The sequence below is a fragment of the Phyllostomus hastatus genome, unplaced genomic scaffold (genome assembly GCF_019186645.2).
Source record: "Phyllostomus hastatus isolate PE091 unplaced genomic scaffold, TTU_PhHast_1.1 phas_scaffold_1674, whole genome shotgun sequence".
In the NCBI taxonomy this organism is placed as follows: Eukaryota; Metazoa; Chordata; class Mammalia; order Chiroptera; family Phyllostomidae; genus Phyllostomus; species Phyllostomus hastatus.
The window spans coordinates 21,381,917-21,407,704 of NW_025334011.1; the positions used below are offsets into that span (position 1 = coordinate 21,381,917).

Here is a 25,788-nt window from a genome sequence, read left to right on the forward strand (position 1 = left end):
TCTCTTCCCTTTCAAAGGTGATTTTAATTTTGGGAAAAGCCAGAAGTTGCAGAGCACCAAATCTGGACTGTAGAGGGGCTGAGTCACCTGGGTGTTTCACAAAAACATTCTGTATGAGACGTGATGCATGAGCAGGTTCATTGTTGTGATGAAGCTGTCAGTCACCAGTTGCCCATAGCTGCAGCCTTCTGAATCATCTGAATAGTTTCCTCAGAGGAATGTTCAAGCTTAACACAAAGATTGATGCAAATTCGTTTCTCTACTCAGTCATTTTGAACGTGACAGCCACACAGTACAAGTGCTCACACAATGGGGTCTAACACCCCAACTGACTAGTACAATGAAGTCATCATAGTTCATACATATGCGTTCCAGTACATTCCCCTTGGCCGCCAGGTTACATCAATGTTACACAAACTGTTCTATTAAATTAACAATGGCTGGACTTTTTCTGGACAGACCTCATAAGTAATAGATTTCTGATTTTACAAAGTTATTTTTTTGTTAAAGATTTTATTTATTTATTTTCATAGAGGGGGAGGGAGGGAGAAAAAGAGAGAAAGAAACATCAAATTAGTTGTCTCTCACACTCCTGAACTAGGGACCTGGCCTGCAACCCAGGCATGTACCCTGACCAGAAATCGAACCAGTGACCTTTCAGTTCACAAACCAGTGTTTTCAATCCATGGAGCTGTATCAGCCAGGGCCAGTGATCTGTATATACTTTCTTTTTGTTTGTTGAAAAGCTTTCCTGATTTATATTTCAAGATCTCTCTAATGCTTTCGACAAAGATACAATTTATAATTAAAATTTACATTATGGCAAGTAACTAGTTGTTGAGTTTATACTCAGTTGGAAGTAGCTGCCTGTGATATTACTAACTGGATCTCAAAGTTTCTGGAGACCTGTATACAAGGCAGCAGGGGACCTAGGAGGTGATTGGTCCTAGCCAGGTGTCTTGAGCCTAGTAGACATTTAGTATATATTTACTTAGAGTCATACATGCCCTTGTTTTTTCTCTGGCATCATCTTCTCTAAGCCTCACTGTGTGGTTGTGATTTCTAAAAGTGTATGAACCTTACACTTTTCCCAGCTTCTGTGATCTGGTTTTATTTCCAGATGCCTGCTTCATGAATCCTAGCTTCTCATATTCCATCCCTCCTTCCTTCCCCCCCTTCCTTCCTTCTCCTGTCCCTCCCTCCCTCCCTCCTTTCCTTTCTTCCTTCCTTCCTTCCTTCCTTCCTTCCTTCCTTCCTTCCTTCCTTCCTTCCTTCCTTCCTTCCTTCCTTCCTTTTATATATATTTGGGCTATCTAAGCTGTTAACAGCAAATGGGCATTAAAGAAATACAGTAGCCATTTGGAGCTACTATGTAGTTTTATAATGTTTTCTCTGATTGTTTTCCTAAGAAGTTTTAAATACTTTTACTTTTAAAACTCTTCACATTTTCTTTTGATTTGTAACAAGGTGTACACATAGCTGATTTTGTGTGTGTTTGAGGTAAGAAAGAGGGTGACAATTGCAAAATATAATAGCAGCTATGCTTACATAGTTCAAATTTAGACTGCCATTTAAAGACTATGGCAGAATCTGAAAAGCATCTTGAACGTGCTTTTCTTTAGCAGAAAGATAGTGAAGGCATGCCCTCGCAATTATTTCCCTTACTCTTCTCATAGTCTCTCTTGGTCTGTCTAAATTTCTAATATTTGGTCTATAAGCTTTTCATATTTGGGTACCAATTAATTGTTTCTCTCACTTAAACACTTACCTAAACCTTAAATAGGTGAATTTTGTGGTATGTAAGTCATGTCTCAGTTAGACTGTTTTATTTAAAAACAAAACAAAACAAAACAAAACAAAAAACAAAACAACTTACCTTGAACTTACCTAAAAGCATTTTCAGTGATGTTGGGAAGCAGCCTTGTATTAATGTTAGAAGTTGAGGAATAAATAATAGTTATTTATCTAAGGTTCCAAGTGATATTGCTTGTACAAAGGTACTTCTCTTTCCTATTTTTTGTGTAACTTAAGCATATATATTAATGGAGGGTAAAAGTGTATATATAAAAGATAATGAGTAAAGCACTGTAATCTTACTGTAGCACTGGAATGCAGTTAGATGAACCAGAAGCTCTAAATATTTCACTTCATGCCTAGCCTGGTCATCAGTTTACAGTTTGAGATCCAACTAGATCAGCGATTTTCAACCTTTTTCATCTCCTGGCATGCATAAACTAATCTCTAAAATTCTATGGCACACCAATCTGACAGAAAGTAGGTACAGTTTTGGTTCATTCATGCTGGATGGCTATTGTGTTGGCTGTTGTCATTTTTTTTATTTGGCAGGCTAAGGGCAAAGAGGACAGTGCCACTGACTAAATAGGCATTGCTTGTTTTAAAATTTTTTTGTGGCACAGCAGGATGCATGCCTACACCAGTTGAAAATCACTGCAGTAGATCATTGAGGAAGGGAGGAAATATGCTTCAAAATTCAATTTTTTGACTTCTCTCTATTATGAACAAGTCAATGTTAGGGACTTTACATTTGAAGATATCCCACTTCTCCTTACAGAAAGCTGTGTACCTGCACATGTGGTGGCCGCCATTGATGTGAACAATGTTGCTAACGAAGTATACAAGTATAATTTCCCTCACACACAGTTACTGGCCAAGACAATTGAAGTGAGTAACTGTTATTATTGTCTTCATAAGTATATAGCGAGGAAAATGTGATTGACAAATGCTACAAGATGCTAGTATCCAAATTCAAGGATAAATCATATATAAATGAAAAAGTTTAGGAGAAAGGAATTAATGTTTTATATTCTATCAAAAGATAACATGCTATTTTTTTTTGCCTTATTAGTTTTTTTAATTTTCAGCTTGAGAGACAGAAAGACCAAGACCAGTATTTTGGTCTCTGAGAGACAGGATTGAAATGTAAGAAGATGATTGACTTGTAAATACTTGATTTTGTAATTATATTAAACTGTGCTTGATTCTTTACTTTTAAGCAATACTCATGTACTACGTATATGTATAATATAGCAGGAGTGAAAGCAAGGGAGGCAATCACTGGATACAACTTTTTGTGGGCAGAGTGAAGGACATTCAAAATTCATTTTCTGTCAGACAGCATCAGCAGTTAAAACTACCATGGTTTCTCTGTAGATACCTTTCACAAGGCATTATTAGCTTAACAATGAGAAAGCCTCCAGTGTGTCTTAAATAATATCCACTTCACAGTATAAACAGGTACTGTTATTGTGTTCACTTACAATTTCAGAAAGAAAGGCACAACTTGGCAGCAAAAAGAATTGCTATTATTTTAGCCAGCCTGTTGAAGTTAAAGGTACTATTTCACATATGATAAGCTAAGAAGTATTTAACACTGAAGTACATTATTTAAAAAACAATATGAAATTGTTTTTTTCTTCCAATTTCATGTGAAAAATTTTGCATACAAATTTCTCATAAAGTCGTTATTTACACAGAATAAATTGCGCCCAGTTGAAGGAGCAGTTTGAGTTTTGACTAGTTCATGCAACATCAGAACCACTGCTATCATAATCTACACTTAGGACATCCATGACCCCTGGAGTGTTCCTTAGTGCCCTGTTTTAGTCAGTCTCTGGCCCCAGCCCCAGCTCACTACGGGTCTGCTTTGTCACTACAGATTAAGTTTTTGATTTCTAGTATATCATAAATAAAACTCTTAAGTGTAATTTTTGTAACTTTTATTCAGTGTACTTTTTAGTGTACAAAAATTTATCCATGTTTTGTGTTTATTACTAGTCTGTTCTTGTTTATCACTGCTCAATAATATTCTATAGAATGGAATATTATATGCTATAATATGTATATTCACTCATGCTATGGATGGACATTTAGGTTGTTTCCAGCTTTGACTATTACAAAAAAGTTCTTAGGAACATTCATGAGCAAGCCTTTCTGTAGACCTTTGTTATTTCTTGTGGATATATACCTAAGAGTAGGACTGTTGGGTTGTTGGGTTATATGGTAAGTTTCTTTACCTTTATGAGAAAATGCTAGTTGTTTTCCATTGGGTTTGTACCATGTTGCATTCTCAAATTCAGCGTTTGAGTGTTTCAGTTGTTTCACATTTTATCAACATTTGCTATTGTCAGTCTTTTAAATTTTAGCTACTCCATGAGCGTATAGTGGTACTGTGATTTTTTTTGTGGTATTGTGAGTTTAATTTGCATTTTTCTGATGACAAACAATATTAAGTATCTTTTCATATGCTTATTGGCCATTTCTGTCTTCTATGATGAAATTTCTTGCCCAATTTTTATTATTTGGTATATTTGTATTATTTAGTTTTAAGAGTTGTTTAAGTTTTCTGGATTCAAGTTGTTTGTTAGAAATATGTATAACAAATATTTTCTCTACTTTCGTAACTTGTCTTTTTATTTCCTTTACTGAGTTTATCAAAGTTCAGAAATTATTGATTACTTTTTTCTTTTATGGGATACTTCTTTGTGTCCTAAGAAATCTTTGTTTACCCCATTTTTTCCTGAAGTCTACTTTTCCTGATTTTAATATGGCCACTTCCACTTTCTTATGATTCATATTTGTGCATATATATTTTTCATGCTTTTATTTTTATCCTGTCTGTCTTTATATTGAAATTAGACTTATTGTAGACAACATACAGTTCATTCTTGATTTTTTTACTTATCCTGAGAATCTCTGCCTTTCATGGGAGTGTTTGTACCATTTGCTTTTAGTCTTGTTGTTAATAGTGTTGGACTTAATTCTACTGTCGCCTTGCCATTTCTTTTCTATTTTTCCAATCTTGTAAAAAAAATTTACCCTCTTTTTCTGCCTTCCTTTTGATTTTTTTTTAATATTTCACTATTCTCTACTCTTCTTAGGTATATCTTATTATATACCTTTTATTTTCTTAGTGACTCTTCTAGGGTTTACAACATGTATGTTTAATTCATGGGAGGCTACCTTGAAAGACCATTATAATATTTCATATGTAAATTATAACAGTGCGCTTTCATTTCACCTTCCTGTCTCTTATGCTATTGCTGTCATGCATTTTACTGCTGGATGTGTTACAAACCCCAAAATATGTTGTTAGTTTTGTTTGGATTAAGTAGGCAAGTATTTTTTAAAGGGTTTTAAAAGGACAGGAAATATTTTATATTTACATATGTTTCCATTATTTTCTGCTCTCTTCATTTTTTATAATCAAAGTTTTCATGTGATATAATTTTTTTCTCCCTGAAATGCCTCTATTAGCATCTCCTGTCATGTACATTTGGCAGGTGACAAATTATCTCATCTCTTTTATAGTAGAGAAGAATTTTATATATTTCTATTGTGAAATATAATTTTTATTGCCTCATTGGTTGTATTCATTTTTCAAGGACATTTTCATAAGTTATTTATTTTTCAAGGACGTTTTCATAGCATTCAATGAATTAAAAATTTTCTTTTAGCACTTTTCATTGTTATCTGGTTTGCTTAAGTTCTGACTAGAAGTTTTAATCTTTTCCTTTCTCCTAATTTATTTATTTCTCTGGCTGCAATTAAGATTTTGTCTTTATCACTTGTTTTCATGAATTTTATTTTGATGAGCTTTTGTATATTTTTGCTTGGACCTCATTATGCTTTTCTTATTTCTGGTTTTATCAAATTTGGGAAGGTTTTGGCCATTATAGCTTCAAATATTTTTTCTGTCTCCTATCGTCACTTACCTCTAATTTATGTGTGTGCTTTGTGTGTGCATATGTGTATCTGTGTGTGTATGAATATTTTTTCATATTATTATTCTATTGGAAGCATAATATATTGCTGTATCTTCAGGGTTTTGTGTGCTTTTTTCATTGTATAATTTTTCATTTCAGATATTTTTCATTTAATTCTTTTTTATATTTTCAGTTTGTTTCATTTTTTTCTTTAGGTCCTTGAACAAATTGATAATATTGATAATGACTCTTTTTAAAATCTTGGCTATTTCATCGTCACTTTCATTGTTGAGTCTGTTTCTATTGGTAGATTCCACCTCATATTTAAAAAGGGATAGAAGGTTAATGGAGAACTTAGGAGTAATGAGAGGCTTTAGGGATTTTATGTTTAATAAAACAGCATATACTGATCATTTGAACATTTGCTTTATGCAAGGCATTTAGCTTTTCAAGGAAAGACAAATATAACTAAGATGCAGTCTTTGCCTTTCAGAACTTACTATTTAGTGTAGATGTTGGACTTGTATACCATACTCTTTGAGTGGACTGATTGTGGAATAAAAATATATTTGTATTCCCAAACTTTATTCCTTTTCCTAGTAGAAATAAGAAAAGAATAGAAAAGAGGGGATGGAAAATCATTATTAGTTAAAATAGGATTTAGCCATAAGCCAAAACCAAAAGCTATGAAGAATAGTGTCAGTGCAGTGGAGTTGGTACAAAATTGAATGAGGATGGCAAAACTTCATGCAGACCTCTACATATTTTGTGCAGATTTAAAAAGGATAGAATGGCAAGGGAGGAGACCTACATACCCAGCAATTGTTTGTTGGAGAAGAGACACTTCTCCAGGAGAAGAGACACTTAAAAATTTAAATCACTAGGCTGAAAGGGTCATTGCAACCTCTGCATGCTTTCTGCCTGCCCTGAATGCGACATGGGCTTAGGGACAAAGGCATGCTCTTAGATTAAAGGATATTGCAGGTTCTTCCTAGGAACAGTGCAGCCACAAACTACCTGAATAGAGCTGCCACAGGCTCACCTTGTCTTTTAGCAAACTCCTAGGTTCACATATAGAATATATAACAGAAAAATAACATTAAGAAGCAGAAGAAAATTTCAAACATGTCTGTGGGAGCTTGAAGCATTAAAATAAAACATGGTATATGTAAAACAAGAACTCAAATAACTATATGAGTATATAAAGTTCAAAAAGCAATAAGACAATAAATAGTAGGGCTTGAAAAATACCAGTGGTCTGAAAAAAAAAACAGGAGAAAAATGAAATAATTATAGTAATAAAAGTCATGTCAGAGTAGCAAAAAGTAAAATGGCTATTGCTGCAAATAGGTTATGAAGGGTGGAACTTGAGAAAAATGAAGCAAAATAAAATGGAAAACAACACAGGTCAGAATGTTGCAGAACAAATGATAACTACTGAAGACAAAAGTGATCCATGAGAAACATAGTTAGTGCCCCTGAAGATGATAAAACAAATGTAACAAAAATATTAACAGAAATAGACGAAAAATTTCCTAAGATAAAAACCTACAACTCATGAACTATACTACCCACAGTGCTTCATTGAAAAATATTACTTGATCACTTAATCTAACAAAGCAAGAGATGAACTGAAGTAGAAAACCCAGGAATGAAGCTGCCTTGTTAGGAAGAAATTATGGTTAGAAAACAGAGTGAAGATATAAACCTTTGCAGTGTAGAAGTAATACTGTAATCGGAGTAGGAAAGGAAAGTGAGACTTAAAAAGTACATTTATTCTTCAAAAGGTAAATGAAGCTATTGATTTTTAGGACAATATTTAGTGTTATTGTAAGGTGCTCAATTGAGCTGGGTACTACTGAGCTTTCAGTGGTTGGAGTAGGTGATTAAAGCAACAGGGCGAATAAAAGAGTGAAACCTTAATTACGTACTGTGGTGATAAATGCAAGTCTCTAAAAAGCAGAGAAAATGCAGACACCCTCGTTTTATTTCTCCATGTGACAGCACGCTGGTGGAGAGTTGGTGGGTCATCACAGACATGGGGGTCAGCTCCCTGTTGAGGGAGCCCTCAATGTTGGGGGAAGGCTGGGCATGTGGGGGGTGGGGATAAGGATAAATGTGGAAAGTGCTGTTAGTCAAAGTGAGGAGAAGTATCTTCAAGGTTTCTCCCTCTTCCTGTAAGGAGTCCTTGGCAGAAATAGAGGTGCCTGAAGAGCACCTCTGCCCAAGGTCTCTGATGAAGGATAAAGGGACCTAGGAATGCAAATACATGAAGAGCATGACTGGCCCAGACCTTGTCTAAGGCCTAAGACCTTGACTACAGCTGTCCTCAGAGGCTGAGGTGCACTGCCCTGCCCCAGTTCTGCAGCTGTGATGGCTGCATCCCCAGTGAAGCCTGTGCCCTGCCAGGCAGACTTTTGTACTTGCCAGTCATGAGGCCTGAAAATTCCCACGTAGGTTTTCAACCAGGAGCAGGAAGGAACCTTCTGTTGTAAAGAAAACTAGTAATAAAACTAAAATCTGTGATTTATTTAGGTAGAAAATGAGAAACTATAAGTCACTACTATGTAAACTTGATGTGAACAGAAACCTTGTCTGTATGTTCATTTTTGTATTCCCAGACCTAGCACAATGCCTGGCATATAGTAGATACTCTGAAATATTAGTGAATTATGAACATTGTTTAATGAACAACATATTATACTTAAAAATGGGCAAATACCAGGCAAATGCCAACAAAGAATAAACAGGGGTTTCAGAATTAATATTAGAAAAGATGGACTTAAAAGCATAAAGCATTTAAGAGTCATAGAAAGTTACTTTTTAATGGTAATTAGTACAATACTTGAAATATTTGTCATGAATATTCATATACAAAATAACATCAGGGTTCATAGGGCATGAAATGGTAGGAAATACCCACTCAGTAAGCTTTAGTGAATGTCTATTATATGCTACAAAATAGGCAAACCATTGTTTTATGAAACTGTAAACTCAGAAATTCTGAGTAAAATATGACCAAATGGATCAGAAGCACATTAAAAGAATAATAAAGCATAACCAAAATTGATTTTACTTTGGGAATACAAAAGTAGTTTAGTATTTAGAAATTCTAGCCCTGGCTGGCGTAGCTCAGTTGATTGAGCGCGGGCTGCGAACCAAAGTGTCACAGGTTCGATTCCCAGCCAGGGCACATGCCTGGGTTGCAGGCCATGACCCCCATCAACCGCACATTGATGTTTCTCTCTCTCTCTCTCTTTCTCCCTCCATTCCCTCTCTAAAAATAAATAAATAAATAAAATCTTTAAAAAAAAAGAAAATAGGCTTTCACATAATGACATTAAAAAAAAGAAATTCTATTAATATTATGTAACATGTTGACAATTGAAAAGAGCAATATTATGTGCTAGAAAACATTTGACAGAATGTAGTATCTTTCTGATCATTTTCAGTTTCTCTTAGTAAAATTAGAACAAATGAATACTACCATAATATATATGTGACAGTGATTTTATGTGTGCACATGCATGTGTATTTATATTTGTGTTTAAGCACACACACACGCATATCTCCAAATCCAGTAACATGTTCAATGGTAAATCCTTAAAAAAGCATTCTCATTAAAATAATGAATAAGACAAGGATGTGCACTGTTATTTAATGTTGTTGTAGATATTAGCTAATGCACTTATGTAAGAGAAATAGTATATGTTAAGGAGGATTCCAAAGAATAATTGTATATGCCTGGAAAATACAAACTATATTGTGCTAAAAATTATATAAGGAACTATTAGTATATTTAATAGTTAACTAAAAATAATATGAAGAACAATTGGTACATTTAATAAGGAGGCTGGTTATAAAGATTTGATAGCCAGCAGTTTACTATATATAAGCAAATCATATTAGAAAATATAATAGAAGAAAGTTTATATTTATAGTAGCTAAGTGACAGTTACAAACACCAAGAAATAAACTTTACAAGAAATCTGCATGACCCATATGGGAATAAAAGAGATTCGAGAAACAGAAGTATATTGCACAGGATGACAACATCGTACAGATTTTTTCTTTCTCTTTAGATTAACTATATGTTCACTAAAATAGTCAAAAGTTGTTTTCTAATATACAAAGTTCTTCCTAAAGTTTAAATGAAAATTAAGTATAAGACTGGCCAGGAAACATTCTGAGAAAAGAAGGAATGAAGAAGTAGAGAGAAATAAAACTGCTCGTTAATATGTGATAAACATCATTACCACACTGAGTTAATCTAATGTTCTGTGAAAGCAAAGCTGTGTTCATTAACCTGTATTGCCAGCTTATGGAAAAAGAATAGATTTCCATTTGCTTTATAATGTCAAATTACAGTTGACCCTTGAACAACCCCTGTGCATCAAAAATCCATGTACAGCTTTTTTGCCCTCTCTGGTCCCCCATTCAATCTTGGCTGCCGCAATTGGACAGACAGAAAGTACGAGGACCCCTCTTTCTTGAGTCTGCATTTAGCAGCAGGCAGTAATTGTAAAACATGTGTCACATACAACTTTTAACTTTCCAAAAACTTAACTTGTCCCTCGGTATTTGTGAGGGATTAGTTCTAGGATCCCACTGTGTCTACCAAAATTTGCAGATGTGCCACAAGAATTTTTAAAACATACAATCCCTGACTGTTTAGTCGGGGGCACTGACCTCTTTTACCTTAGATTGTCAAATAAAAAAAAATGACAACAGCCAACACAACAATAGCTGTCCAATTGTGCCTACTTTTTTTTTTTGCCAGATTGGCAAAAAATATAATATATTGTTTGGTGTGCTGCAGAATTTTAGTAATTAGTTTACATGTGCCAGGAGATCAAAAAGGCTGAAAATCACTGGTGTAGATCAGTGCATATGGCCAGCCCACCATATCTGTGACCTCCCACATGCAGTGCGAAAACACTGCAGTTATTTGTTTTAAAATCCATGGATAAGTAGACATGTGAAATTCATACCTATATTGTTCAAGGGTCAGCTGTATTAAAGATAATTTGTGTATATCCATAACTTGAATCACAACACATTTATTGACCTAGAATGCCAGGCTAAAGAAAGTTGAGTGATGTGAGTGATTGTTTTTTGCATAACTGCTCTATCATTTGGGTCATACTATAAAAAAATCAGTTTTCAAGAATCCTTTAAATTTGTAATATTTCATGTCTAGCTGTACTGGAGATACTAGCTCTGTTTATTTCAGGATTCTCCTGATGTGACAGGTTGTTATGTAATTTTTACTTTGGTTTTAGGAACTTAGCTGTAATCGGTCCACATTTGAGGTATGAAATCAGTAAGTGGCACAGCACATGGCTGTGTGCTGACAGGCTAACTGGAGTGTGCTGTGCCGTCTGACTGTGCTGCCTGCCACATGTTTCTGACGGACTGTTCGCTGTACGACTTCCAAATTGCTTTTTGTTAGGACCCAATGTTCCAGAGGTGTATTAGGAACTTTTTAATATTGAATTTTGATTTCATTGTACATGTATATCTTGTACAATGAAATAAAAAATGTGAGTTAAAAATGGTAGACATGTACATTTAAACTTGAATACTGTAGAGACAACTAATGTGTTCCCTAGGTCAACTCAGTCTTTACGGAACTCAGAGTAAAGCTTTTCCTGCTTCATGTGTGTACTTAACTCCTCAGACATGTGTCATCATTAGAAACTCTGTGATTCTGGGCCTGTCACTTTAACTTTCTGGTTAAGAGTGCACACTAGGAGTGCTTCATGAAAACTGACAAACTTGTGACTTGTGTTTCTCTATATTTTATCTTCTGATATATAGAACAGGAGCAAAATGGCGCATTTTCCAACTGCTTAGCTCAGTAGGGATAATTTTGATGAACATTACCTACCATCTTTTGAAGTTCTTTGACTAGACACAACTATAGAACAACATGATAATTTTGCATAACTGACAACAGGACCAGTTTCCATTGGTGTTATACTGACAGAGACACACACGGAAGGGATGGTGACTGGTCGGTACATCCCATTTCCTAAAAATTACTGGTAGGGAAGTACTTAAAATTTATTTGACCCTATGCTGAAAATCATTCGTTATAAAATAAAGTTCTCCATGTGTGACTCTGGAAAACACAACAGTGTCTTGGTGTCAAGAAATGCTTAGGGTCCAGTAAAGGACTGTTAGAGCTTTGCTTTGGCTGGCTCTGGAGCTCGGGAAAGTTGCTTAATTTTTTGTAACGTTGGTTCCTCCACAAGATTGCTTTGGAAAGTTGATTTGAAAAGTATTGTGTTATATAAACTTTTAGGTATTGTAAATAAAGCTGTTAACTGTTATAATTTCTGATGTATTTATAATTAGCATTTTTACTCCTTTCCTATTCTATAACATTTTACATCCCCTCCCCCAAATGTTCATTCCTCAGGGCATTACGCTAGAAGAGTTTGACAGATTATCTTTCAATATGATTTTAATGAGCCCTCCCTGTCAGCCATTCACAAGGTAGGTATAATAAATATTTCTCTGTTAAGAAAGAGTGCTCTTGAAGGACTCGTTAAATCAAATCATACCATAGTTTTGAGCATGGACACTTTGAGATACAGCACCTGCCTTTTCATAATTTTGAATTTTTTTGTAAATAATTTATTTATCTACTCATATTTATAATTCAGTGTTAATTATGAAGAAAATAGCAACTACTGCCCCATGAGCAAAGTGATCTGGTCAGTAGTAGATGCGCAGTGACCACACGGAACCTCTTTTATACCTAAGGAGATACAGTCATGCCCCACTGAACAGGAGGGGTATGCTCTGAGAAATGTGTGGCCAGGCAATGCCATCCCTGTGTGAGCGTCATGGAGCACACTTACACACGTCTTGGTCATGTGGTTGTGTGCTGTGCTTGCAGCTCCCGGGCTGCAGACCTGTACAGCATGTGCAGTACTGAACGCTGTAGGCAATTACAACACAATGGTATGCATTTAGGTATCTAAACATATCTAAACATAGAAAAGGTACAGTAAAAATATGGTGTCAAACATAAAGTATGGTACCCCTGTGTGGAGTACTTATCGTGAGTGGAACTTGCAGGATTGGAAGTTGCTCTGGTGAGTCAGTGAGTGAGTGTGAATGAATGTGAAGGCCTAGGGCATTACTGGGCACTCCTGTAGGCTTTATACACACTGTACACTTAGGCTACTCTAAGTTTATAAAACAACATGAGATTAAATCAAACAAAAGAAAACGATGCAATCAAGTGACATGGCTAACATGTTATATTTATGAGGCTGTTGCCAGTGTAACCTGGCATACTGTTGCACAGCAAACTTAGCTTAATAAGTAGAAAGGGTACTTTCTAAAATGATAAAAAAGTATAGCATATTAAATATATAAACCAGTATTTAACCAACATGGCCGATTACTATCATTACCAAGTATTACATACTGTACATAATTATATGTGCTATACTTTGCTAGGCCTGGCAGTGTAGTAAGTCTGTTTTTGTCAGTATCCCCACAAACAGGTGAGGCATTGCCTGTGTATGATCCTGTGATGGCTACAACAGCACTAGGCAATAGGAATTTTTCAGCTCCTTTATATAGTCTTGTGCTAGCGGTAGCAGTACCTGCTTCTGTACTACTGTCATCACTTGGATGCTGAAAGGAAAGGGCCAGAGTGAGAAGAACACAAGATTTCTGAGGGATCTGTTCAAATCCACTCTAATCTCCCATTTAAATCTCAGGCCCACTGATGGTTTTAGCCTTTCTGTCAGGTATGAGGAAACTGACACATGACATTAGGTAATTTATTTAATTTACTAGGAGGCTAGTAAGTAGCACAGTCCTCTGTTTTCTACTCCTGAGGCCCAATCCAAGTCTTTCTTCCTGCTTGATAATTTGAATCATTTAAAAAAAAATTTCAGTTAAAGTTGGCATTCAAAATTATTTCATATTAGTTTCAGGTATACAGCATAGTGGTTAGACAATTAACTATTTTGAATCTTTCTTGTAAGAAGTAATTGCTAGTCCAAATACTGCCTGTTTAAGTGATCTGTTTTGACCTACTTAGTATAATTAACCAAGTTGTAACTCCTGCTTGTAGAATTAAGACTTCAGCTAGCTTAAGTCTCTCCTTTTTATATTGGACAAGATTATCTTAGTTTTCCCTACTACTTTGATTTGCTTAGATGGTCTGTGTTGCCAACCTACCCAAGCAGCTCATTTGTTGACTGGAACTTCTGTTGTCTTATCTGGGGCAGAGCAAACATTGCCATCAGCTATTTTGTGTGTGTGTGTGTGTGTGTGTGTGTGTGTGTGTCTGTGTGTGTGTGTGTGTGTGTGTGTGTCTCCATGTTTCCTAATCCAAGTTACTTTAAGAGGGTAATTGATTTTATTCTTCACCACTGACTTCTTGGTCTTTGCCTTATGCAAGTTATTTGGCATATTGTTTTGTAAAAATAAATTTTAAGTGTGTTTACTAGGTAGACAAAGCCTTCTAAAGAATTTAATGAATAAATGCATTTTGTTCTCTGTGGCCCAACTAATTTTAATTCACTTGGTTTTGACTTTTTAAATGTGATCTGGTATCTTTATGTAAGATTCTTGATAAACTTATGTGTGCTTTCTCAATCCCTTTAGAATTGGTCTGCAAGGTGATGTGACTGATCCAAGGACAAATAGCTTCTTACATATTCTAGATATCCTCCCAAGGTAAAACCTTAGATTCCTGTACAAACTTACCTTAAATTTAAAACTTTGGATCTGGAAATGTGATGTTGGTCATTTTATAGGAATTAGCAGTGTATGCTGCCTCTAGATACTGTGCAGTCATTTATCCTCTGCCACGACTAATAGAATAACTGCAAGTGTTTGCTGATTCCATAGTTGCCACTACAGTGAGTGACAGGGAATTATAGCCTAAGAGCTGAATTCTATTGCCTGTGCTCATAGTATTAATGCAGATGAAGCTTTTGTTAGCGAATGCTGGTACCCATGGCCTGGAAGCTTGCGCCAACCCTGGGGGTCACCATTCTGTGTACATGGCAACCCTCTGAGTTGTGCTGCAGAGGCTCTGTGTGAAATCATGTTTTGAGATAAACTCAATGGAAATGAACATTTCAAATGTTAACTTTATTCAGTGTGCCATGATTATGGGGAAAAATGAATAAAATATGAGTTATCTTCATCCCCTACACAATTCTTTTATTAAAAAAAGAGTGTTCAGGAAATTACTTACATCGTATTTCCCACAGTAAGGATTTTCTTTATATTTTCTTAGCAATGAGATTTTTGAAATTCCATTTGTTTTTGTTTTTGTATTTTTTTTTAGATTACAAAAATTACCGAAGTATATTCTTTTAGAAAATGTTAAAGGTTTTGAAATATCTTCTACAAGGTAAAAAATGTGTTTGTCTTGTGTTCATCTTAAACATAGTATAAATGTATTAAATAGTATTAAATATAGTAGGAACTATTGTTGAATAAAGATTTTAAAAATAAACATGTACATTCTGATGTTTTTAAAAGATTTTATTTATTTATTTTTAGAGAGGGAAGGGAAGGAGAAAGAGAGAGAAAGAGAAACATCAATGTGCAGTTGCTGGGGGCTGGGGGCTGGGGCCTGCAACCCAGGCATGTGCCCTGACTGGGAATCGAACCTGCGATGCTTTTGTTCTCAGTCTGCGCTCAATCCATAGTCTGTGCTCAATCCACTGAGCTACTCCAGCCAGGGCACATTGTGACATTTTATATAATGTTATATATTTTATTCAGAATGTTGATTTTGACTAATTAATAATATAAAGCACCACAAGGTTAAGTTTAACTGATTCTTTCCCATTCTGATGTTTGAGTTTTTCCAGAATGAGCACTCATTTTAATGAGAAGCTATTTCTCAGTTTTAACTGCTTATATTGGTGCCTATTTCTTTAGAAGCAGGAATGTAAGAATTGGTCCTTAAGATCCATCCATGTTGTCACAAATGGCAGTATTTTATCATTTCTTATGTCTGAGTAGTGTACCATTGCATATATGTATCACATCTTCTTTATCCAATCGTCTATTGAAGAATCTTGAGAATATCATGTTAAGCAAAATAAGTCAGTGAGAAAAAGTTAAAAGTTATATGATTTCACTCATGTGCAATACAAAACTGAAAGCAACAAATCAACAAACAAGAAAAACAAACAAGTAAAAACTCATAGACGCAAACAACAGTATGGTGGTTACCAGAAGGAAGGGTGGGTGGATCAACTAGGTATATGGTGACGGAAGAAGATTTGACCTTGAGTGATGGTCACACAGCGCAATATATAGATGATGTGTCTTAGAACTGTGCACTTGAAACCTATACAGTTTTTATTATTTACTTACTGCATCTGTTTTATTAACTAGTGTTACCCCAATAAATTTAATTGACAAAAGAGAAAAAGAAAGATTTGGCCTTGTGGACAGGCGTTTTCCATCATACAGTTAGACGGGAGAAGCCAGCCCTGTGTCAGGGCCCTTTCCTATGGTGGCCCAGCTGGAGAGAACACATCCAAGTTTTTGATTTAGCTGCTGTCTCTGACAGTGTTGCCTCATCTGATTTGCTACAGATATATCGTTCCAGTTCACATAGCAAATTATCAGTAGATGAATGATTCTATTTCTCACCAGTTTGGATAAATCATTTGATAGCTGTATTTATGTATAATGCAAATTATCTCATTTTTGGGGTAAATATAATTTATGAAGTACTGGACTTAGTAAAGACCTAGGATTATTCTTTCTAAACAACTTGAGTGGAGGTACACTTTTCACTTAAAGTGCAGTTTTATGTATGATATTTTATATAAGAACTCCATTTTCAACTCTGAGATGAAAGCTTTTCTTTTTTTTTCCTTTTATTTTTTTGTCTTTCAGAGATCTGTTAATAAAAACAATAGAAAATTGCGGCTTTCAGTACCAAGAATTTCTATTATCGCCAACCTCTGTAGGTACCAAAATTATAAACTCTTATATAAATTTTCTCAAAGGGAATTTGAGTCAGTAAGAAGAATGGATATATATGGACAATATAGGTAAATCTTAAAATTACTTCAGACATGGGTTTTACTTTCAAAGAATATAGCACAGGCCTATAGATTCACTTATACATATTTTATGAAAAATATATAACTTGAGACTCACAGAGAATATATTTTTCTTTCCACACAGGAAAAAAAGATGTTTTTTCTTTTCATATACAAAAAAGATGTTTTGAAAAAATATGTGAAATACAGTACTTACAAACTAGATGTGCTATAGTTTAGTAATGCTTCAAAATAATCCAAAATAGAAAACAAAATGAACATAGGATAATTTTCTAATTCCTTTGTGGGGGCATACCATTAAAATGCAAACATTGCTTGTATTTCGTGGTTAAGAAATTGATTATGATAAGAATTTGGTAGATTTTTGATATTATAAGTATCTCTATCTATTTTTCATCTTTGTATTTATTAGCCTATTATCACCTTTTACTTATTTTACAATTCTTTGCCCTAACATTAGAAGAAAACCCATTTCAAAAATTAGATGTCCATATTTTTGTTCTAATTTTTGTTGTTGTTCCTGAAATTAAGTATACCCTAAGACTGCAAATCAAGTACATTAAAAAAAAACAACTATTATCCGCAATGACTTCTCTACAGGATCAGAGGTATCTCACTACTTTATGATCAACCCAAATTGCAGGGGGTGGGAGTAATAGATGCCCTAGGTAATAAGGGGCTTGTAACCTCTATCCATCTTCTTCTTTTCAGTCTGTTCCTTTATTCAATAAATTTGTATTGAATGAACACTTACTTCACACGTGGAACTATCTTTAATGGACTGTGTAGGCTAATGTTATACTTTAAACCTAAAACTAAATTAACACCAATATAAAAAAATTAGACGTCCAGCTGTGGAAATTGGCAATACATCTGATCTCAAATTTTATTTCATTTTTATTGCCTTTTACCTTTAAAATTTGGTGAATCCTTTTCTAATAAAATGAGGTAATAAATAGCTAAGAATAGCTGTATTTTATTTTTTATAGGTACATATTATCAATAATGAATGTAAAAATGTCTATATAACTTCTTTCCTGGGAAATATAAAATGAAAGTGACTCATAGACATATGATTTATCAGATTCAATCTTTATTTCATTGAAAATAAGGTATAAAAAAGCACTTTAAAGGGTTTAAGAGTTGGTGCAAAGAAGTCTTCCACAACTCAGTAATAGAATTTTTTTATACCAGAGGCTAAACATATCCCTCTCTGAGTTTCTTTAGTAGGTGCCAACAGTTGATACAGATCTCTTTAATTTCCAGCTTGGCATTCCAAATTCAAGGCTACGGTATTTCCTTATTGCAAAGCTTCAGTCAGAGCCATTACCTTTTCAAGCTCCTGGTCAGGTATTATTATTGTTGTTGCTGTTATTTCATTATTATTATTTATCTATTGGAAATATATTTCAGTGTGCTAATTTATTTCAAGAACTACTTTGTGGAGATTATATATGTATATATATGTTTTATTGAACCTATGATGTCAACCATGCCCTAGGTCTATCCCCTTGGCATTTTTTTCTAATGACGCCAATTTTATTGCTTTAAACAAAACACATTTCTTTCATCATTAGAAAAAAAATGAGTTAAAAGTTTTTTAAAATTACCATTAATGCTGTTATCTTCCTTTTCCTTCTATAATTTACCTTCTGACCACTGACTATTTTGCATTTATTGTAATTCCCCCAACAAAATCCATTGACTACTTTTGATAAAATTCAATTATGTTATCTTTAAAAAATGGCTTAAGAGTATTTTCATGCATTTTTGTTGAAGTCAATGCAATTTAGCCTTAATTGATTAAAAGTAGTAATGATGGTACTAGAAAAAAATGCTCAGTTGTTATAATAGGATATCTAATTATGTAGGCAGTTTATACATGCTTCTGTCAGCAGCTGGTCTGAATGACAGAGCTTCGGTGGTTCAAGTGAAGTGCTCCATAAACCATCACAAGAACTTAAAGTCATATCCTGCCAACAGGGTCAGTAGCGTAATTTCAATCCCCTGCAATACAATATCAGTACAGTTTCCTTCCCATAGTGGGCAATTCCAAAAAGAATATATAAAATATATTAACAAAGATTCATCATTAAAAATCCCTGGAACTTTTTCTCCCCAAAATAGGACTTTATACATGTTATCTGTTTTGCATGAACAAGTTTTCCCTTATGGGACTCAGGAGTAGAAATAACCTTTCAGAGTGAAAGTGCTTTTTCTTTTTTTAGTTACTAATTTTATTTTAGATCATGGGTATGTTCTAGTTTTCCTTCTTTGATGAAGGGGTAAGGCAGGCTTTTTCCCAAAGCACAATTTCTAGAAATGCTATGTTGCTTTCTAAACTTTTTTCACAGATACGGTATTTTACATTTATTCAACATACTTCTGTTACTTTGTTGAATTTTTTATTAGTAAATACAGAAAGTAGTAACTCCATGAAATAAATCATTTGCGACCAGATGACACCAAAGCTATATGATGAAAAACTTGTAATAATTTGTATAAATACAAGTAAACCACAGTTTTTATCATTTTAATGACAAATTTACAAGGACTAAAAGATTTTTTGTATAATGTTGACTAGATGTTATTAATTTTTATTTTTAATAAAGCTTTGAACAATTTATTTATTTTTGCTTAATGCTAGATACTGATGGAGTTTCCCCAGATTGTTTTTGAGCATCCTCAAAAACATGCGATAGATGCAGAAAAGAAAATTGAAGGAAAGAAAATTGAACCACATGTTTGCTTTGATAGCAGCAGACAATGTTCTGGAAAAGAAGCCATTCTTTATAAGCTTGAAACTGCTGAAGAAATTGACCGGAAACATCAACAGGACAGTGATCTCTCTGTGCAAATGCTAAAAGATTTTCTTGAAGATGACGTTGACACGAATCAGTACTTTTTACCACCAAAGTCATTGCTGCGATATGCTCTTTTGTTAGACATTGTTAAGCCCACTTGCAGAAGGTCCATGTGCTTTACGAAAGGGTAGGTTTTAAAGAGACTCTATTCATAGTATGTCCAAAATAACCAGGTTTTTATACCCATTGTTTTGTTTAGTTCTTCTCGAAACAAGGAGCATTTTATAAAATGTTTCTGCTAGAATGATTTTTTCCCCTTAATTGCCTGCTTTCATGTTCCAATAGAATGCACAAATAAAAATTCCTTCTGGCAGAACATTATGTGCAGAACCCACAGAAGTGCTCATAAAAGACGATGCCATTTGTTTGGTGACTTTCATAGGAGCTTAATTACCCATGGTGGAAACATTGTTTGTAAAGATGCTGAATTGCTGATTTTTAGCACTTTTTTTTTATGGTACATCAGACCTCAAAAATTTAATGTCCACTCATGATCAGTATAGAAGAAATTAAATTTTAGTATCAAAATATAAAATTGAATCATCTGGCACATGTTAGAGTACATTTTCAAATTTTATTCAGTTGTGCCCCAGCTGGGTGGATCAGCTGGCTGAAGTATTGTCCCGTATGCTGGAAGGTTGTGGTGTTCCGTCCCTGGCTGGCACGCATACAGGAGGCAATCAATCAGTATCCCTTTCTCTCTCTTTCTCTCTCCCATTTCCTTTCTTTCTAAAATCAATAAACATACTTAGGTGAGTATGAATTAATTAATCACGTTTATTCAGTTTTTAAAATAAGTAATATATTCTTATGGTTCAAAATGCAAAAGGTACTAAGATTTTAACACTGCCTTCCACTCTGTCTTTTGGCCATTCAGTTTCCCTCTCTAGATGCAACCAGTAATTTCAATTTACTGTCTAATCTTCCAGAGGTAGGTACTATGTGTGAGGGTGTACTTAAATATATCTGTATATTTTACCCCCTGCTTTAAGTAAGTGGTAACATATTGTATCCATTATCATGTGCCCTTTTTATTGCACAATATAAATTGGATATTATTACATGTAAGTACATAAGGAACTTTTCTATTCTTTTACTGCCTGGCTTATTTCATGTAGCAGAATGCTCTCCCCTTTAAGTGGAACCTAATCAATGAAACAAGCAAGCAAAATATAACCAGAGACATTGAAACTAAGAACAAACTGGCAGTAACCAGAGGGGAGGTGGAAGAGCTAATGGGGGGGGAGTGGGGAGGGTTTTCAGGAACAACTATAAAGGACACGTGGACAAAACCAAGGGGGGTTGAAATCAGGGGAAGGGGATGGGGCTGGCTGGGGGGAGCAGTGGTGAAGGGAAAATGCAGACAACTGTTGAACAACAATAAAAAAATAAAATAATTCTGAGCTAAAAAAATAAAAGCATAAGATGAAAAACAATAACAACAACAAAACGAACTTTTCTCATGGTATGGATATATCATAATTTCTTTTACTGGTTACCTTTAGGTTATTTCTTAAATGTAATATATTCTTCATCAGTTATTTAAAACTTAGAAAGAAGGGAAAAATTAGACCTTTCCAGAAAATTCTATAAAAGATTTCTGGCTCTGCTTTGTTAATGCCATTCAACTTCATTACATAAATGGTTGTGTGATTTGCAACTCCAGGCCTTCTCTTTTACCTACTAGCTCTCTGTCTTGCACAAAACATTATGCTTCTGATATCATCATACCAGACTCATTCTGATTTTATCATACTTTGACCTTGTACTTCCAGGGGAATTGGTTTATTGCTTTTCATTACCTTAAATGACTTCACTCAGCTGTTGTGTATTTCCAAGTCCAATAGTTTCTTTTTAGGATTCTAATAAAATAAGGCATCAATTTTGTAATAAAAGACAATCTTTAGATTTTTTTGTAATTATATAGTATGAAAGAAGCCTTACTGTAAAAGTCTATTTTAGCATAGATAATATATATACATGCATATATAATGACATATGAGAAAACAATTTGAAAACAATTGTTCCCCAATATGAATTTTTTCTTTAATTTATATTTAATATTGATCTATTAGGAAAAAATATAATGATAATATGTTGAACAACTAGATTGGCAATTATCTTAGGGAAGAAACATTAGTAACACATTGCAACGGTCTCATGTTGGCCATGGTCCCAGAGAGCAGGGTCTGTGTTCGTGAGAAGAAACGGTGGCTCCTGCATTGTAAGAAGGGACAGCACCTGATTGCCTCCACGTAACATTTGGTTTAAAGTGGAAGGGGTGCAAATTCTGAGTAGTATTTGTATATAAAGTTGTAACAAGTGCATACTTACTGGTGGTGAACATTTAAAAATGATGATACACAGAAATGACAATTGATAATACATAATTCGGAATAATATTTACACTGTTCACAAAACTATGCCAAGTTTAGTGTTTGAGAAGTTTAAATAGAATGCTATTATATTTCTCACCTAGTAATCTTCAATTACCAAGCATATTTATGTGATGATATTCAGAATGTTTCAGAAGGATATAATTATATTTAAGATTGACTTATTCAGTAAATATTTTTCAAAATTTCATTAACAAATACATTAGATACTATATAACATTTGTCTTAATTTTTCAGTTATGGAAGGTACATAGAAGGAACAGGATCTGTGTTACAGACCACAGAGGATGTGCAGGTACTATACGCATGCTTTAGAAGCAAATTATTTGAAAATTATTTTAAATAAAATGTTTAATACTTAAAATTTGATGTCAAAATAATTGTACATGTTTCACTGGGAATGAATATATATATAATTTATTCACATTTATATTCAGATATCTCAATTCTTTACTACAGAAAAATTTCTTTTTCTTGTATAAGTTTATGTACAAAAATTATTTTATGTTTTTATTTTCTTTTTATTCCTACCTTCTGGATTTTTTTATTTCATAAAGAGTAAATTGACATGCAGTGTACAATAGTTAATTTCTCTAAAATTATGCATACATATCTTAATATTGGAGACTTCCTTTGGAACACATAGTATAAAACTGAATTTTAAGGAAAGAAATGATGTTTTAGCAAGACATTTTATTAATGTTTCAATTATAGTCTCTATGGTATCCTGGTTGCATATAAACTTAATATATTACAAGTTTTATACTTTTGAATAAGTTTGAAATGAAATCACATTATCTTCTTTTATGCTGATTTAAACTCTTAATAAAGTATACTCATTTTTTAAGCCAAAAATCCTATCAGAGGCATGAATATCTGTATTTGTGAGATTATATTTACTGAATATATTTTATCATTTTAAGAAAATTTGATGAAATTGATTATAAACAGTAAACATTTTAAAGATGTTAAAGCATTGTAAAATTGATTTCATGGTTGATCGAGTTTCTTTTTTTTTAATCTTTCCCTATACTTCTTTTATGTTATATCATTTATTGTTTATATTTTTATAATTTAATTTTTGAGGGATCAAAAATGACAGATACACTGCAAGTATCCTGATCTGTTGAACATTAGCTTTTGTTCATTTTCAAAGTTTATGTTGCCACTTATGAGCCAATTATATAGTTTATAGAAGAGACATTTTCCTTGTGCTGCCATGTGTAATAGCAGACTATATGGCTGTCTTTTTAAACTGTCTCACAACAGATGATCTTAACAAATCTAGGTACATTCTACTTCATCAGTTATCTTGGATTTTTTCTTACAGATTGAGAATATCTACAAATCTCTTACTGATTTATCACAAGAAGAAAAGATTAAAAAATTGTTAATGCTTAAACTTCGATATTTCACTCCTAAAGAAATAGCAAATCTCCATGGATTTCCTCCAGAGTTTGGTATGTGGGATACAAGCAGACAGCTTTCATTTATTAAAAGTCCCAAAATTCATTAGGGACTCACATGTGCAGTTTATGAAGAAACCCTTGCTCAGACAGATAGACGTAAGAAACTTTTTTGCTTTCCTGATTGTGCAATTTTGACAGTTTTCTTCCCTCACCCTTCCACGTTCATTTATAACCTGCCTCAATACATGCCCTTCAGACTTAATTCCTCTTCTCCCTTTATCCAGTGATGGTCTGGAGTGATTTTCAGGCACTGAGCATCAAATCAGCAATTCCTCACCTTTCCCATGGATGGATGTTAACAGTATCTCTGTTTCCAGCTTATTTTCTTTCTTTTAGAGGTTCTATTCTAATAACCCAGTACTAAATCGTGTGAAAGAAGGCCTAGAATTGTCTTTTTGTATGAAGAAATTAAAAGGTGGTTGAGGAATTTATTATTTTTGTGTAAGGGGTTTATTCTCCTTGAAGATGCATTTTTATCGAGTATGTGCCTTTGTCCTTCTCTACAAGGTTTAAGTGGAGAAAAGAGAAGGTGGAGGAGTGGTCTAGGAAGGAGCTGTCCTCATGGGAAGAAAGGGTGACTCAGGAGCACAGATGCCAGAACTGACAAAAAACGAGGGGATCCCAAGAACAAAAATAAGATAGATCCAGTTACAGAGTAAGACAGGACCTAACTCATTTGCAGTCCAGGAATTCCCGGGGTTGTTGCTCTTAAGAGATGGGACACATTGCTGTCGCTTCTCAGAGCAGCCCTGCCATTCCTGACCGCAGCTCCTTGGTGCCCATGCTTTCCCTCTATGGATGTCTTGTCTTAGGTGGGGTGTGTAGGTTCCCATACCTGGCTCATGAGAAGGTGAAACACAGCCTCCTTAACATGCTTCCAAGGCTACACAAGGAGGGAATGTGTTTTTGACTCTGACTGCAGTTTGAAGGCCAAAAAGCCAAACTATCAAATCTAGTGTTGCTTTAATAGTAGTATAGTACTATTCTTGAAGCACATAATGGGCTGAATGGGTTATGTTTTAAATTCTAAATAATGGATTTACAGAAGAAGTTTTAGAACACATCCTTTTGTACAGTGTGAGCAAACTGCTAATATAATTTGACCAGCTCTGGGTAATTGCTTCTCTGAGTAGTCGCAGCAAACAGGTTTATTTCGTACTCTGTCTTTTTCTTGGTGATCTCATCGGGTCACAGATATCCTGGGGAGTGTTATTTAAGAAAAACACAGACTTTCCTTGTCTTAGTTTATGTCACAGAGTGAGTGAGAACATCATAAAACAAACAAAGAGTTGAGGATTAAACTCAAGAATTTAATTCCCAGCCTGCTTTCCTCATTTGTTTTTTTCTTCTTTTTTTAGAATGAGCCAAGTTACTTTCCATAGTACTAAAAAGAGAAAAGAGATTACTATCTAATAACAACTGATTCCTAAGTTTTATGTGAGTGTTTTTGCAAAGAGTAGCCATCATTTTCATAGTATTGAAACTTAGCATGGACCCCAGAGTCTGACTGATTGAGTTTGAATCTTAGCTGTACTTAAACCACTTGCTGCCTTAGTTTACACATCTGTAAAATGGAGATGGTTGCACCAAATTCATAGGGTTGTTGTGACATTTAAGTTAGTCAGTATTTGTAAAATGTTTACACAATGACACTTAATATAAAATATAAGTCTTAGCTTTTGTTTTATAAATCATAAACATTTGTTTTTATAGCCTTTAGTTCATATATACACATTCCCCATTAAGATTTGGATGGGTGAAATATATGTATAATACATATGAGAAAGCCTTTTTCATTGCTTACTTTCTTTCAAAACATGTGATCTGTTTGTGCAGCCGGACTTGCCCTGATGTCATCAGTAAGCAGCTCTCTGGCAGAACCGCCCTTCATGTGTGCTCTTGACATTATTGACTCCAGCTCCACAATGGGCATTGTTTGACCTGCCTGTCCACTAGCATTGATGGGTTTGCATTGATTTTTCCGTACATTTTGTCCCGGTTCCCTCTGTGCCCAGTGGCGTGCATTTGTGAGATAGCAGGCTTTGGAAGAGAAGAACACTACCTTATACTTACTAAATGAAAGCTGCTAGCTTGACCTCACTAATTCTGTTTTTGTTTATGAGGATTATTATTATTTTTAATGTACCTAAGCTTTTTAAAGCCACCTTTAAAAAAGTTATGTAATTTCCCACTAATCTGGATTAGATTTTAATATCTATATTTATATATAAAATGCACATACATATATACTTTTTAAAAATATG

General features: G+C 34.2%; 1 protein-coding gene across 3 annotated transcripts in view; it reads left to right on the forward strand.

The window, feature by feature from the left end:
• The window catches only part of TRDMT1 (tRNA aspartic acid methyltransferase 1), a 44,684-nt gene that overhangs the window by 14,012 nt on the left and 4,884 nt on the right, over positions 1 to 25,788 (forward strand). Inside the window, exons 2-10 of one of the 3 annotated variants that reach the window (XM_045857899.1) lie at positions 2,573 to 2,682; positions 12,148 to 12,224; positions 14,361 to 14,432; positions 15,052 to 15,117; positions 16,626 to 16,695; positions 18,062 to 18,145; positions 19,443 to 19,786; positions 22,293 to 22,350; positions 23,386 to 23,515. In XM_045857899.1, the coding sequence (XP_045713855.1) occupies positions 2,573 to 2,682; positions 12,148 to 12,224; positions 14,361 to 14,432; positions 15,052 to 15,117; positions 16,626 to 16,695; positions 18,062 to 18,145; positions 19,443 to 19,786; positions 22,293 to 22,350; positions 23,386 to 23,515 (1,011 nt within the window). The remainder of the gene's footprint in view (positions 1 to 2,572; positions 2,683 to 12,147; positions 12,225 to 14,360; positions 14,433 to 15,051; positions 15,118 to 16,625; positions 16,696 to 18,061; positions 18,146 to 19,442; positions 19,787 to 22,292; positions 22,351 to 23,385; positions 23,516 to 25,788) is intronic. The other 2 variants (XM_045857902.1, XM_045857900.1) reach the window with 2 other exon arrangements.